At 41.5% G+C, this 16538-nt stretch overlaps 1 protein-coding gene across 1 annotated transcript in view; it reads left to right on the forward strand.

Annotated features, from left to right (window-relative positions):
* Nucleotides 1-16538, forward strand: part of GPR155 (G protein-coupled receptor 155) — a 54200-nt gene that overhangs the window by 22047 nt on the left and 15615 nt on the right. Inside the window, exons 9-12 of the mRNA XM_058435493.1 lie at nucleotides 2387-2471; nucleotides 2567-2657; nucleotides 3982-4192; nucleotides 10300-10404. Of these exons, the coding sequence (XP_058291476.1) occupies nucleotides 2387-2471; nucleotides 2567-2657; nucleotides 3982-4192; nucleotides 10300-10404 (492 nt within the window). The remainder of the gene's footprint in view (nucleotides 1-2386; nucleotides 2472-2566; nucleotides 2658-3981; nucleotides 4193-10299; nucleotides 10405-16538) is intronic.

The raw sequence follows: 16538 nt of genomic DNA on the forward strand, positions 1-16538 counted from the left end.
AAGGCAGGAGTGATGTACATTAGAATTTTAAAGACTGCCCTTGCTACTGTAACAAAGATGGCACCCTTTTTTGATTAGTTACTTGTTTCCCTGGCACTGCAACTATACAGTGTACAAATGGATTGAGGGAGGAAAAGTGGTAAAGAAAACCAATTCTCAAGGACCTCAATGTCAATTTATATTAAATCTAGCACAGTGTTATTTAATCTGGACAATCTTAAATCTAGGTATGTATTCTTTATATACAGCTCATATGCAATTCTAAAACCAAAGCAAATTCACAGATTCTATTCAAACAAAACCACAAACCCAGTAATTCTAATTAGCAACATTAATTAACACGACAAAGGATCTTGCTTTGCTAATGTAAATCATTGCTTGAAACATAAAAGGGAACTCACTGCTATGGCTTTTTTGCCTTGCCTTTACTTCCATATGTGGGATTTTGACCTTGTTATCTCACTGATATTCTTTCTTCAAAATACCATTTCATTTGGACTGTGTGTTGTAATATCATTTGGCCTTCACTTGACTCAAACCTAATATAAAACCCATTGTAAGCTCTGGCCAGGCACAGTGGCTCATGCCTGTAGTCCCAACACTTTGGGAGATCCAGGCAGGAGGATTGCTTGAGGCCAGTAGTTCGAGACTAGCCTGGGCAACATAGTAAGACCCTCTCTCTATAAAAAATTTGAAAATTAGCTGGGCATGCTGGTACATGCCTGTAGTCCCAGCTACTCAGGAGGCTGAGGCAGGAGGATCCCTTGAGCCCAGAATTTTGAGCTATGATTATGCTACTGTGCCCCAACCTGGGTAACAAAGTGAGACCCCCATCTGTAAAATAAAATAAAAATAAACCCAATGTAAATTCTGAAATGAGACTGCATGTTGGTTGCAAGGTGGATACACAGCTGACTACCATTGAAAAAGAAAAAAAGAAAAAAAAAGACTTAAAATTTCTCATAGAAATTCCCAGATCCTGAAGAATATGTCTTAGGCACCCTAGGGGTCCACAAATCTGAGTTTGAGAAACTGATTCAAGAAACAAAGAATTTAGCTTGTGTCAAAAGACTAGGTTTCTAGTCCCACTCTGCCCTCTGCTGGCTGTATCACTTGGGCAAACCCTCATTTCCACATCTATAAAATGAAGGTGCTAATTTAAAATAGAGGTCCTTTTCAACTTTAAAGTTCTAAGATCCTATAACTATGTAGAATTTATTAAATAAAATGTTACTTGTATACATAATTACATACAAGTTGTAAGGAAAGTTCAAGAACTTCAAAACATTTGTGTTTGTATTAAATTCAGAGTGTGTTTGTATTAAGCGCTATCATTACACTTAGGGCATTTTCTAAAAACATAACCTGGGTAAGAGTTGCCCATACTTCTTAGCACCAGAAGAGAGGGATGTTTTTATTTTTAGAATTGTTCTGTTTTCAATTTAAAAATGTTTTTCAGCTGGGCACAGTGGCTCGTGCCTATAATTCCAGAACTTTGGGAGGCCAAGGCAGGTGGATCACTTGAGGCCAGGAGTTCAAGACCAGCATGGGCAACATGGTGAAACCCATTTCTACTAAAAATACAAAGTTAGCCTGATGTGGTGGTGCACACCTGTAATCCCAGCTACTCGTTTGGCTAAGGCATGAAAATTGCTTGAACCCGGGAGGCAGAGGTTGCAGTGAACCAAGATCATGCCACTGAGCTCTAGCCTGGGCGACAGAGTAAGACTCTGTCTAAAGAAAAAAAAAATGTTTTTCAGTTATACTTAGATTCCAAATACATGAATCAAAACAATAAAATGATTAGGGCTTTTGGAAAGAAATACTTCTCCAGACGCAGTGGTTCATGCCTGTAATCCCAGCACTTTGGGAGGCAGAGGTTGGAGGATCCACTGAGCTCAGGAGTTCAAGACCAGCTAGGGCAACATAGTGTGACTCTGTCTCTACAAAAAAAAATTCTTATTTAGCCAGGCATGGTGGCATGTGGCTGTAGTCCCAGCTACTCAGGAGGCTGAGGTGGAAGGATCACTTGAACCCTGGAGGTCAAGGCTGCAGGGAGCTGTGATCACACCTCTGCACTCCAGCCTGGGCAACAAAGCGAGACCCCATCCAAAAAACAAACAAACAAAAACCAGAGAGAAAATAAATCCTCACAGATAAAAAGAATTGAGTAAAGAAACAATATATGAGGGAAACAATGAATGATTTTGAATTAAAACTTGCTTCAAAATATTGAAGATAGCATTTATTTAGAAGGAATAAATTCTAAAGCAAAAACCACAGACTACTATGAAATAAGCTTGGTTTAAAAAAAAAAGGAAATAAAATTTCATGAAGTCTGATCAATGTTGAGTAACTGTCTCTCTTTCAATCTTCTTATTCTTAGGCCTTCTAGCAATTTCTTTGTTTCTTTTGAAAAAGCGAGAGAGGGTACAAATTCCTGTTGGAATCATCATAATATCTGGCTGGGGGTAAGTTGGTAGTTCTCTGTTTGCTTACACCTTTCCATATACACAGTTACTATTCATCCTTTCTTTTTCTCTCCCAATATCCCTTGTGATTACAGAATCCCTGCTCTCCTTGTTGGTGTTCTTTTGATAACTGGAAAACACAATGGAGATAGCATTGACTCAGCCTTCTTTTATGGAAAAGAACAGGTGGGAAGAGTTTACTGGCAGTTCTGTTCTTGAGAATGTCTCTTTTTAGCTTGTTAATGTGCCTTGCTAGACTTACATTAAAATTAACTTTGAAAATCGATTTCAATTTATTGCATATCAGATCGGTGATCCTATATCACTTTGTCTCACCTAGAACATTGACATTTTACATGTCTAAGTCCATTTTTAGCTGAAGATTTCTAAATGCTTAAAACTTATTGAATGTTCTTAATCACACTTACGAATTGTGTTTCCTCTGCTGGAGAAAACAGTGATTAATTTAAAACCATTTAATAAGTCAGCAGTAATAATAAAGGTCAAATTCTTGACTCTTAATCCTATCATAAATATAAATTTCAGGACAAAACGTATCTAGGAAAAATATTCTTGAAAAGCTATAGAGTAGGTGGCTTGTGGAACCTGCAGAATTCTTTAGGGGTGGAGTCCAAAGATGTGTTTTTAAAAAACCTCTCCACATAATTTTGATTTCTTACTCTTTTTTTCTGTTTTGCAATTTTGGATTTTATTGTGTTTTTGTGAGAATAAATAAGATTATACATATAAAAGATTTAGACTAGTCTTGGCATCTGGTTAGTGCTCAATAAATATTAGCTATAATTATTTTTAATATCATTACCATAAAAACATCTTAGTGACTGAAGTATGCGTGAATTATATGTGATAGTGAGCAGAAACTTAGGAGTAAAGAAAACATCAGAGAGAAATCATTTAGATACCTTGTAAAGGAAACCAGTGGCTATGTTGGTAACCAATTGTTATACAATGAAAGAAGCATCTAAAACCTTGTGTAATTACAAGCAAACCCTAATTTCTCTCCAAGTAACTTACATTCCTTACATACACTTACCTTTTTAAAAGGGCCACTGTTCTAGAGTATTTAAAACTGTGGAGATACGTTGTCCATCAAAAATGTGCCCTAAGATGGCCGGGCGCGGTGGCTCGCACCTGTAATCCCAGCACTTTGGGAGGCCGAGACGGGCGGATTACGAGGTCAGGAGATCGAGACCATCCTGACTAACACGGTGAGACTCCGTCTCTACAAAAAATATAAACAATTAGCCGGGCGTGGTGGCGGGCGCCTGTAGTCCCAGCTACTCGGGAGGCTGAGGCAGGAGAATGGCGTGAACCTGGGAGGAAGAGGTTGCAGTGAGCCGAGATTGTGCCACTGCACTCCAGCCTGGGAGACACAGCAAGACTCCATCTCAAAACAAAAAAAAAAAAAAAAAAAAAAAGAAAATGTGCCCTAAGATCATCAAGATGAACTTGTGAAAAGTGGCCTGATATCTCTTTTTCGTGTCGGCAGATGATCATCACAGCAGTCACCCTGTTCTGCAGCATCCTGATAGCTGGCATAGCCCTCATGTGCATGAACCGGACTACCCAAGCAGGAAGCTATGAAGGTTTCGATCAGTCTCAGAGCCACAAAGTGGTGGAGCCTGGAAATACTGCTTTTGAGGAGAGTCCAGCACCAATAAATGAACCAGAACTTTTTACAAGCTCTATTCCAGAAACAAGTATGATCTTTTAAATTTTATTTTTGTTTATTTGAGACAGAGTCTTGCTCTATCATCCAGGCTGGAGTGCAGTGGCATGATCTCAGCTCACTGCAACCTCCGCCTCCTGTGTTTAAGCGATTCTGCCACCTGAGCCTCCAGAGTAGCTAGGACTACAGGTGCCTGCCACCACGTCCTGCTAATTTTTGTATTTTTAGTAGAGATGGGGTTTCGCTATGTTGCCCAGGCTGGTCTCAACCTCCTGAGCTCAGGCGATTCACCTGCCTCGGCCTCCCGCAGTGCTGGGATTACAGGCGTGAGCCAGCCTGATCTTTAAATATAAAGAAACTGCTACATGCCTTTATAGCAGGTATCCTAAATGTTTTGTTTATGGGAAACTTCCTTGAACTAGTTTGAATATCATGAGTGCTTGTCAAGTGAAGAATTTGAATCATAGTCTACAAACTTGCTTGTAAAATTATTCATTCGATTTTTGTTTATAAGTCTTATTGTGAGTATACATTTTTGTTAAATCCTAAAACTTCCCTGGACCTGTGAATATAGAAAAAAGTAACAACTGAAGGAAGGCCCTAACTAGGAAACTAAGCACATACATAAGTTAATTTAACAATATTGTATCAGGCAAGCACCATCAATAATATGAACTAAAGGAGGCCTGTTTGAAGCCAGATTAATGATGTAAGTCAGTTTTGGGCAAACTATATAGTCCATAGGCCAAATCTGGCCCACCACCTGTTTTTGTGTGGTCCACCAGCTAAAAATGTTTTTTTTTTCTTTGTTTGTTTATTTATTTATTTATTTTTGCCACAGAGTCTCGCTCTGTTACCCAGGGTGGAGTGCAGTGGTGCAATCTTGGCTCACCGTAACCTCTACCTCCTGGGCTCAAGCGATTCGCTTGTCTCAGCCTCCCCAGTAGCTGGGACTACAGTCGCACGCCACCATGCCTGGCTAATTTTTGTATCTTTAGTAGAGATGGGGTTTGACCATATTGGTCAGGCTGGTCTAGAACTCCTGACCTCAGGTGATCCACCCACCTTGGCCTCCCAATGTGCTGGGATTACAAGTGTGAGCCACTGCACCTAGCCTAAAAATGGTTTTTACATTTTTAAAGGGTTGAAGAAAAATTAAAAGAAGACAAATATTTTGTGACTCTTAAAAACTACATGAAATTTTAATTTCATGTCCATAATTTTATTGAAACATAGCCATGCTCATTCATTTATATATCATCTATGGCTACCTTCATGCTATAATGGCAGAGTTGAGACTTTGGGGCCTATACTAAGGCAGTAGGTATTGGATAAACAGGAGAGGCCAAACTCAGGCAAAGTTGTATTGACAGGGTTTGGTAATTGATTAGAAGCTGGGTGAGGGCTAAGGGAGAAACTGAGAATAACTTCCAGAAATCAGTTTAAGTGAATGTATAATTGTGGGTATTACCTAAGAAGGAGAATTCAGAGAGAACAGAATATGTAGGGGAAGATAATGAGTCCAATTTGACCCTTCTAAGTTTGAGATGCATGAGACACCAAGGATTCATTTTAGTTTCTCAGTGTACCTCTTAAAATGGGATGCTTAGATCTGAATATAGCATTCCAGTTACCATGGTCCTAGGACACAGTAAGCATTCAATATTTGATGAATGCTTGTTGACTGAGTGAAGAATAAAGAGAATCATTCCTGTCCTTACTTAGAAAAGAAACTTTTAATTCTGCCTAACATTACATTAGCTTACTCTGATGATTTCATCCTGAATTCATGAGCAACTAAAAACCTGCCTCCCACCCCGAGTACATTACTGAACAGTTTCTCTCCAATCCTGAATTTTTGCATCTGGCTTTTAGAAGTCTAGGACAAAGCTGGGTATGGTTGCTCACACCTGTAACCCCAGCACTTTGGAAGGATTGCTTGAGCCCAGGAGTTCAAGACCAGCCTGGGCAACATAGTGAGACCCTGACTCTACAAAAAATAAAAAATTAGCTGGATGTGGTGGTCCACACCTGTAGTCCTAGCTACTCAGGAGGCTGAGGCAGGAGGATTGCTTGAGCCCAGGAGGTCGAAGCTGCAGTGAGCCATGGTCACGCCACAGCAATCCAGCCTGGGCAATAGACATGATCCTGTCTTTAAAAAAAAAGTCTAAGCCGGGTGCAGTGGCTCACACCTGTAATCCCAGCACTTTGGGAGGCTGAGGTGGGCGGATCCAAGGTCAGGAGTTCGAGACCAGCCTGGCTAACATGGTGAAACACCATCTCTACTAAAAATACAAAAATTAGCTAGGTATGGTGGCGGGTGCCTGTAATCCCAGCTACTCCGGAGGCTGAGGCAGAAGAAGAATCGCTTGAATCAGGGAGGCAGAGGTTGCAGTGAGCCGAGATCGTGCCATTGCATTCCGGTCTGGGCGACAGAGCAAGACTGTCTCAAAAAAAGTCTAAGACAGGACTTCAGTATTTGCCTAAGCCTATCAGGACTGAGATTTCTTTGTGTCTTGATTTGTAATCAAATATATTAACTTATTTATTGTATGTTGCTTCTCTTCTCTTCTTCTCTTCTTTTGAAACAGTCTTTCTCTGTCTCCCAGGCTGGAGCGCAGTGGAGCAGTCTTGGCACACTGCAACCTCCACCTCCTGGGTTCAAGTAATCCTCCCTCTTCAGCTTCCCAAGCAGCCAGGTCTACAGGTGTGTGCCACCATGCCTGGCTAATTTTTGTATTTTTAGTAGAGGTGGGGTTTCACCATGTTGGCCAGGCTGGTCTCGAGCTTCTGACCTCAAGTGATCTGCCCGCGTCAGCCTCCCAAAGTGCTGAGAATAGAGGCATGAGCCACTGCGCCTGGCCCAGTTTTCTTTTTTAAAAGAAATAAAACTTACCAATAAAGTCAGAATGTTTGTTAGAATCTTTCATTCCTGTTAACTCCAGAAGTAACCACTATTATGAATTTGGATTGTATCCTTCCAGAGCAGAATTTTACTATACTTTTACAATATGTGTGGTTTTCCATCAACAATATATAGTATTTTTATATGCTTTTACATTTTTATATAAATCTTATACTGTAGTTGTCTTATTGCACTCAATATTTTTTAATTCATTTTGTAGATGTAATCAATTTTATGCATATACCACATTTTATTTATTAATTTCCTTACTGATAGATTAAGTTGCTTTAAAATATTTTGCTATTGGAAACAATGCTGTAATGAACAGCTTTATTCACATCTCCTTGAGTATACATCAACATACATTAAGATTATACCTAGGATGTTGCTGAGTGCAGTGGTTCACACCTGTAATTCTAGCACTTTGGGAGGCTGAGGCAGGTGAATTGCCTAAGCTCAGGAGTTGGAGACCAGCCTGGGCAACATGGCAAAACCCATCTCTACAAAAAATACGAAATTAGCTAGGCTTGGTAGCATGTGCCTGTAGTCCCAGCTACTCAGGAGGCTGAGGTGGGAGGATCACCAGAGCCTGGAAAGCAGAGGCTGCAGTGAGCCAAGAGTGCACCACTGCACTCCAGCCTGGGAAACAGAGCGAGACACTGTCTCAAAAAATATATATATATACCTAGGATGGTAATTCCTAAGTAACAGGAAATAGGTAAGTTCCCATGGCTTTAATGTGAACCCTTTGTACTTTGTTCCTAGTGTTACATCTCTAACCTGACCCCTTTATATAGATCCAATCCCAGATTTCCTGCTGTCTACACATATATTAATTACATCTCAGCCAGGTGTGGTGTCTCACACCTGTAATCCCAGAACTTTGGGAAGCCGAGGCAAGCAGATCACTTGAGGTCAGGAGTTTGAGACCAGCCTGGCCAACATGGTGAAACTCCATCTCTACTAAAAACACAAAAATTTGCCAGGCTGTAGTGGCACATGCCTGTAGACCCAGCTACTCAGGAGGCTGAGGCATGAGAATCGCTTGAACCCGGGAGGCAGAGGTTGCAGTGAGCCAAGATTGTGCCACTGCACTCCAGCCTGGGTGACAGAGCGAAACTTCATCTAAAAAAAAAATTAAAAATTATTTACATCTCTTTCTGAATATGTGGCCAGCACTTGTTCTCTTTGTCAAATATACTGGAGCTTTTTAAACAATTATCTTTCTTTTAATGGTTCCATCATTCTTTAGAACTTCCCAGCTCAGCAACATCTCTGCTGTTTCCCCTTGAGGTGAATTAGCCATTCAGGGCGTGGAGTTCTCCCTCTGCAGGGTCCCCCTCCTCCCCCTGACCTCCCATCTCCCCACTTGGGCCTCCAGTCTCTCTGCTGGATTCTTGTAATTCCCTCCTAACTGAACTGCCTGTTTCTTGTCACTCTGGTCCAGTCTGTTTTATAAGGGAAATGGCCAAATTAACCTTCCTCACGGAGTCCTGGCCACATCAGGCTCCTGCTTCAGAGGCTGCAAGGGCCTTGCAGTGCCCGTGATGCCCAAAGCGCTGCACGTAGTGCCCAAGCCCTTCCACTGCCGGCCATATCCCTCTCCGAGCCTATTCTGCCACCTCTCCCTGCGGCTGCCTGAGCTACCCGGTAAACCTTCCATTCTCTGGTCCGTCCAGCACTCGGCACTCATGTTATCACTTCTCTTCATGCCTTTACTTCAGGGCCTTTAAAACCAAAGCTCACTAATTTCTTTGTTTGGTCATTTATTCGTGTTTTTGTTGTTGTTGTTGTTGTTATTTTTATTTTTATTTTTTTGAGATGGAGTCTCGCTCTGTCACCCAGGCTGGAGATCATTGTATAATGATCAAATCAGGGTAATTAGCATATCTATGTCTTCAAAATGTATAATTTCTTTGTTGTAGGAACATACAAAATCCTCTCTTCTATATTGAGATGTACAGTATCTTTGTTGACTATAGCCACCATACTGTACGATACGGCACTAGAACTTATTCTAATGTAACTTTGTACCTGTTGACCCCATCCCTGACACCCGCTACCTGCCCAAGTATCCGGTACCCACTACTCATCCTTCCTTCCTTTCCCTTCCTTTTCTTCCTTCCTTTCCCTTCCTTCCTTTCGCTTCCTTCTCTTCCTTCCTTTTCCTTCCTTTCCCTTCCTTCCCTTCCTTCCCTTTCCTTCCCTTTCCTTCCTTTCCCTTCCTTCCCTTCCCTTTCTTCCCTTCCTTTCCTTTCCTTCCTTTCCTTCCTTTCCTTCCTTTCCCTCCCTTCCCTCCCTCCCACCCACCCTCCCTCCCTCCCTCCCTCCTTACCTCCTTACCAACTTCCTTCCTTCCTTCCTTCCTTCCTTCCTTCCTTCCTTCCTTCCTTCCTTCCTTCCTTCCTCCTTCCTTCCTTCCTTCCTTCCTTCCTTCCTTCCTTCCTTCCTTCCCCAGGCTGGAGTGCGACTGCTCCCTATAATCTCGAACTCCTGGACTCAAGCAGTCCTCCCACCTCATCCTCCCAAGAAGCTGTACTATAGGCATATGCCAGCATGCCCAGCTATTTTTTAAAAAGCTTTTTGTAAAGACAAAGTCTTGCTGTATTGCCCAGGCTGGTCTTAGATTCCTAGCCTCGGCTGGGCATGGTGGCTCACACCTGTAATCCCAGCACTTTGGGAGGCCGAGGTGGGCAGATCACCTGAGGTCGGGAGTTCTAGACCAGCCTGGCCAGCATGGTGAAACCCCGTCTCTACTAAAAATTCAAAAATTAGCTGGGCCTGGTGGCTGGCGCCTATAATCCCAGCTACTTGGAAGCTGAGGCGGGACAATCGCTTGAACCCAGGAGATGCAGGTTGCAGTGAGCCGAGATTGCGCCACTGCACTCCAGCCTGGGCAACACAGTGAGACTCCACCTCAAAAAACAAACAAAACAAAACAAAACAAAACAAATTCCTAGCCTCAAGTGATCCTGCCACCTCAGCCTCCTGACGCAACAGGTGTAAGCTACCATGCCTGGCCACATTCAGTACTTCTATGAGATTAAGTTTTTATATTTTGTATGTGAGTGAGAACATTTGAATACTTTTGGATAGATACCATGTGAAAACTATTGAGGCTACATGGGAAGTGCGTGTGAGTGGATTTTGTTTTGTTTTCTTTGGCATTTCTTAAAATTGTCCATTTCTGTTGTGGTTGGGCTCTACTCTCACATGCTATTTGATTGATATAGGTTGCTGCTCCTGCTCCGTGGGAAATGGTGAACTACACTGCCCATCAATAGAGCCAATAGCAAACACAAGCACCAGTGAGCCTGTGATTCCTTCGTTTGAGAAAAGTAAGTGCCTCTGGACTATGAGGATGGGATTAAGGGACAGAAGATTCCTTATTCTTTTTTTTTTTTTTGAGACGGAGTCTTGCTCTGTCACCCAGGCTGGAGTGCAGTGGCGCGATCTCGGCTCACTGCAAGCTCTGCCTCCCAGGTTCACGTCATTCTCCTGCCTCAGCCTCCCGAGTAGCTGGGACTGCAGGCGCCCACCACCATGCCCGGCTAATTTTTTGTATTTTTAGTAGAGATGGGGTTTCACTGTGTTAGCCAAGATGATCTCGATCTCCTGACCTCATGATCTGCCTGCCTCGGCCTCCCAAAATGCTGAGATTACAGGCATGAGCTACCGCGCCCAGCCAGAAGATTCCTTATTCTTATCCCTCAAAAGAACTCTACATAGAATATCTACAGAAGCTACAAACATCAAGAATATAGATTCTCAATTAAGAGCAAAGAAGTGCTAATAGGGAATAATTGTGCATAGACAGAATACTCACTTTAAAAAATAAAGTTCTCACAAAGTGATAATAGGTAGTATCATACGCACATTTTCCAATAAATTTAACCCAAGTGACAAATCCAGGAAGTTTGCCCTAAAGGGCATTTTGGTGGGAGGTGGAGAGAGGGAAGCTTTTCTCCTGTTTTAGAAATAGACTTTTCCCCCATTCTCATCCCCTAGGACCAGGACTAATTAATTAGTTCTTAATTATATTTTGAATCTTTATGCTTTAATTATGGCCATTCTTATAAAATAAGGAACAAACACCTTTAAAAGTAATAACCTCTTGGCCAGGCAAGGTGGCTTACGCCTGTAATCCCAGCACTTTGGGAGGCCGAGGTGGGTGGATCACAAGGTCAGGAGTTCGAGACCAGCCTGGCCAACATGGTGAAACCCCGTCTCTACTGAAAATACAAAAATTAGCTGGGTGTGGTGGTGGGCACCTGTAATCCCAGCTACTTGGGAGGCTGAGGCAGAAGAATTGCTTGAACACACGAGGCGGAGGTTGCAGTGAGCCAAGATGACACCACTGCACTGCAGCCTGGATGACAGAGCAAGACTCCATCTAGGGAAAAAAAAAAAGTAATAACCTTTTGACTAAGAGGCTGAATTACATTTGTGGCCTAAATTTCAAATTATTCAAAACAACTGAACATACTTATGTGGAATTGCAATGCATTTTTCATTGATTATACTTATTTATAATCAAACTAAAAAGGGAAACCCCCAAAAATGCTCTTTTTGATAAGGCCTATGTCAACTATATTATTGCTAAAGGCATTACGTTTTTATATAAGAAACGTAAGGATTATAGAAAACAATGTATGCAAATCACTTAGCACAGTATGTGGTATACATAGTAAATGCTCATTAAAATATGTAGTAGCAGTAGTAATTATTGTTATTCAGATGGGATTTATATTTGGCTATCTGCTGGCAAGGAATGAATCTTAAATAATAATAGAATTCATATTTCCATAAAAAGTAGTGAAAGCATATTAGATATGAAGCATTCACTGACTTTTTTTTTCTTTTACAAGAAACCCTTTCTGGCAGTTACACTGTCTTTGTTTTATCTGTCTGTTTTTTTTCTAAAATTGTTTCTTTACATCAGAATTCCCAAGGTTTTCCTCCTTATTGTTATCTCCCTACGCAATATACCTAGTAGTAAAATCCATTAACAAATTCAACATGTAATCTGATTTGGCAAATTTCTTTTTCCCTCCCCAGATCTCCTTAGGCTTTGCTTATCTGTCATTTTCTTCATTAATAACGTTGATTCTCGGCTGAGCGTGGTGGCTCACTCCTGTAATCCCAGCACTTTGGGAGGCAAAGGCAAGAGGATCGTACTTGAGCCCAGGAGTTCAAGACCAGCCTGGGCAACATAGCCAGACCCTATCTCTATAAAGAATCAAAAAAATTAGCTGAATGCAGTGGCTCACGCTTGTAATCCCAGCACTTTGGGAGGCCAAGGCGGGCAGATCACGAGGTCAGGAGATCGAGACCACGGTGAAACCCCGTCTCTACTAAAAAATACAAAAAATCAGCCGGGCATGGTGGCGGGCGCCTGTAGTCCCAGCTACTCGGAGGCTGAGGCAGGAGAATGGCGTGAACCCGGGAGGCGGAGCTTGCAGTGAGCCGAGATTGAGCCACTGCACTCCAGCCTGGGCGACAGAGAAAGACTCCGTCTCAAAAAAAAAAAAAAAAAATTAGCTGAATGCAGTGGCTCATGCCTGTAATCCCAGCTACCTAGGAGGCTGAGGTGGGAGGATGGCTTGAGCCCAGGAGGTTGTGGCTGCAAGAGGCCACGATCACGTCTGAGCAACAGAGCAAGACCCTGTCTCAGAAACAAACAAACAAAAAGTGGATCTTGGAAAATTCTCTTAAATTGTAGGGGCTTGGATTTTCTGATCATATTTTATAAAAATTATATAGAATGAGAGCCATTATATAGGGACTTCATCTAATCATACAATTACATCCCTAAGGCTAAAATAAAGCCTGAAGGAAATTAAACCATGGGCAAATTAGAATTTTTAGAGTTGACAATATAATTTATTCTCTACCCCTTGGCATAGTACAAAGGCAAAAATAAGTATCACATTTAGATTGTTGAATGGCAACAATGTGTGAAAAAGCAAATGAAAGATAGACTTATTTTTATCCATTTTTGTAATATCTGTACACAATTTTTTTTTTTTTTTTTTTGAGATGGAGTCTCGCTCTGTCATCCAGGCTGGAGTGAAGTGGCGCGATCTTGGCTCACTGCAACCTCTGCCTCCCGGGTTCAAGCAATTCTCCTGCCTCAGCCTCCCAAGTAGCTGGGATTACAGGCACCTGCCACCATACCCAGCTAATTTTTTTTTTTGTATTTTTAGTAGAGACGGGGTTTCACCATGTTGGCCAGGCTGGTCTCAAACTCCTGACCTCAAGTGATCGTCCCACCTCGGCCTCCCAAAGTGCTGGGATTACAGGCGTCAGCCACCGTGCCTGGCTTGTACACAATATTTTAAAACCAGATTTATTATATATAGGGATACTTCCAGGATTTTTGCACACACATATACAAATAATTTTTATTCAAATAGGATCATACTACAGAGACAGTTTGGCAACCTACCTTCTTTTTACTTAGCAACATTATGAACCTTCCCCCATGCCATCAGCAATTGTGCTAGACCATATTTAATGGGTATACATGGCCTTTTCTAAAATGTGGTTTTAGGAAATAGAAATTTTTTCTTTTAGCTTGAGGGCAAGAGCTATAGAATTGTGGTTTTTAATCATTGACTTGTATAAGACTATATGTTGGACTAGACATCTATTTTGTAAAAAAAAGTTTTTCTTTGCTTTTGCTCCCATATATAGAGTGGAGCTAAGGCAGAAAAACAGCTTCCTGTGAAAAGTCCCTCACCTCTATTTTTGGCCAGAAAAGAGTCATGCCTGTGACTTGTGTTTGGTTCCACATGTGAACAAAGCATGGCATATAATACTTTTATGGTTCCTCAAAGGTGTTTCCCAAGGCAAAGTTTTTTTCAACTTTTACTTTAGATTCAGTGGGTACAATTGCAGTTTTGCTACCTGGGTATATTGTGTGATGCTGAGGTTTGGGGTACTAACAAATGATCCCATCACCCAGGTACTAAGCATAGTACCCAGTAGTTTTTCAGCCCTTGCCCTCTCCCTCCTTTCCACCTCTCATAGTCCCCAGTTTCCATCATTACCATCTTTATGTCCACGAGTATCTGATGTTTAGTTCCCACTTATAAGTGAGCACATGCAGCACTTGGTTTTCTGTTTCTGTGTTAATTCATTTAGGATTATGGCCTCCAGATGCATCTGTGTTGCTGCAAAGGACATCATTTCATTCTTTTTTTTTTCTTTTTTTTTTTTTAAGACAGGTTCTGGTTCTGCCACCCAGGCTGGAGTGCGCAGCTCACTGCAACCATTGCCTTCTAGGCTCAAGCCATCATCCCACCTCAGCCTACCAAGTAGCCAGGACTACGGATGTGTGCAACCACGCCTGGCTAATTTTTGTTTTGTTTTGTTTTTGAGATGGAGTCTCGCTCTGTCGCCCAGGCTGGAGTGCAGTGGCACGATCTCAGCTCACTGCAACCTCCGCCTCCCAGGTTCAAGCAATTCTCCTGTCTCAGCCTCCCGAGTAGCTGGGACTACAGGCACCTGCCACCATGCCTGGCTAATTTTTATATTTTTAGTAGAGATGGGATTTCACCATATTGGTCAGGCTGGTGTCAAACTTCTGACCTCAGGTGATCTGCCCACCTCGGCCTCCCAAAGTGCTGGGATTACAGGCGTGAGCCACCGCATCCGGACTTGTTTAGTTTTTTAGAGACAGGGTTTCACCATGTTGCCCAGGCTGGTCTCGAACTCCTGAGCTCAAGCGATCTGCCTGCCTCGTCCTCCCAAAGTGCTGGGACTACAGGCATGAGCCACTGTGCCTGGCCTATTTCATTCTTTTTATGGCTGTATGGTATTCCATGGTATATATGTAGCACATTTTCTTTATCCAGTCCACCATTGATGGGCACCTAGTTTGATTCCATGCTTTGCTATTGTGAGTAGTGCTGTGATGAACATGCAAGTGCATGTGTGTTTTGGTAGAACCATTTTTTTTCTTTTGGATATGTACCCAGTAATGGGATTGCTGGATCATGTGGTAGTCCTGTTCTAAGTTCTTTGAGAAATCTCCAGACTGCTTTCCACAGTGACTGAACTAATTTGCATTCCCACCAATGGTGTAAAGCATTCCCTTTTCTCTGCAGCCTCACCAGCATCTGTTGTTTATTGATTTTTTAATAATAGCCCTTCTGACTGATGCGAGATGGTATCTCATTGTGGTTTTGATTTCTCTGATGATTAGTGATGTGGAGCATTTTTTCATGTTTGCTGGCCGCTTGTATGTCTTCTTTGAGAAGTGTCTGTTCATGTCTTTTGCGCATTTTTAAATGGAGTTATTTGTGTTTCATTCGTTCAATTGTTTAAGTTCCTTATAGATTCTGGATATTAGGCCATGTTAGACACATAGTGTGCGAATATTTTCTCCCATTCTGTAGGTTGTCTGTTTACTCTGTTCATAGTTTCTTCTGCTATGCAGAAGCTCTTTAGTTTAATTAGGTCCCACTTGTCAATTTTTGGTTTTGTTTTTGTTTTTACCTTAAAACTTCCCAGTATAGTGTTTTTGTTACAATTGCTTTTGAGGACTGAGTCATAAATTCTTCCCAAAGGCCAATGTCCAGAATGATGTTTCCTAGGTTTTCTTCTAGGATTCTTAGAGTTTGAGGCATTCCTTTTTTTTTTCTTTTTTTTGAGACACAGTCTTGCTCTGTTGCCCATGCTGGAGTGCCGTGGCACGATGTTAGCTCACTGTAACCTCTACCTCCCGGGTTCAAGCAATTCCCTTGCCTCAGCCTCCCAAGTAGCTGGGATTACAGGCGCCCACCACCATGCCTGCCTAATTTTTGTATTTTTAGTAGAGACAGGGTTTCACCATGTTGGCCAGGCTGGTCTTGAACTCCTGACCTCAAGTGATCTGCCCATCTCAGCCTCCCAAATTGCTGGGATTATAGGCGTGAGCCACCGTGCCTGGCCGAGACATTACATTTAAATCTTTAGTCCATCTTCAGTTAATTTTTGTATATGGTGAAAGGCAGGGGTTAAGGCAAATTGTAAACTCTTTAATGAGAGGTAAGAGATAATAGTAATTTGTTTTACAGTTAGCCAAAATAGGGTATTCATGACTAATATGTAGATTTATCAGTGATAAAACTTGAGTTATTAATTCGGCCTTTCAAATTATATGTATATAATTTTAGTATATACAATATAAAAATAAAAATAGAATATATATTATATACTTTTTCAACCCTTGTCCCCCTCCCTCCCTTCTCACCTCTAGTAGTCCCCAGTTTCTGTTGTTGCCATCTTTATGTCCATGAGTATCTGATGTTTAGCTCCCACTTATAAGTAAGCACATGCAGTACTTGGTTTTCCGTTCCTGTGTTAGTTCACTTAGGATATATATAACATCTAATATATATTATATATTTAATATATAATTTATATATGTAAATTATAAATATAATTAAATATACAATTTTTATTTATATATGCTTATATATTAATG

Source organism: Hylobates moloch, unplaced genomic scaffold (assembly GCF_009828535.3).
Source record: "Hylobates moloch isolate HMO894 unplaced genomic scaffold, HMol_V3 SCAFFOLD_1, whole genome shotgun sequence".
Classification (NCBI taxonomy): Eukaryota; Metazoa; Chordata; class Mammalia; order Primates; family Hylobatidae; genus Hylobates; species Hylobates moloch.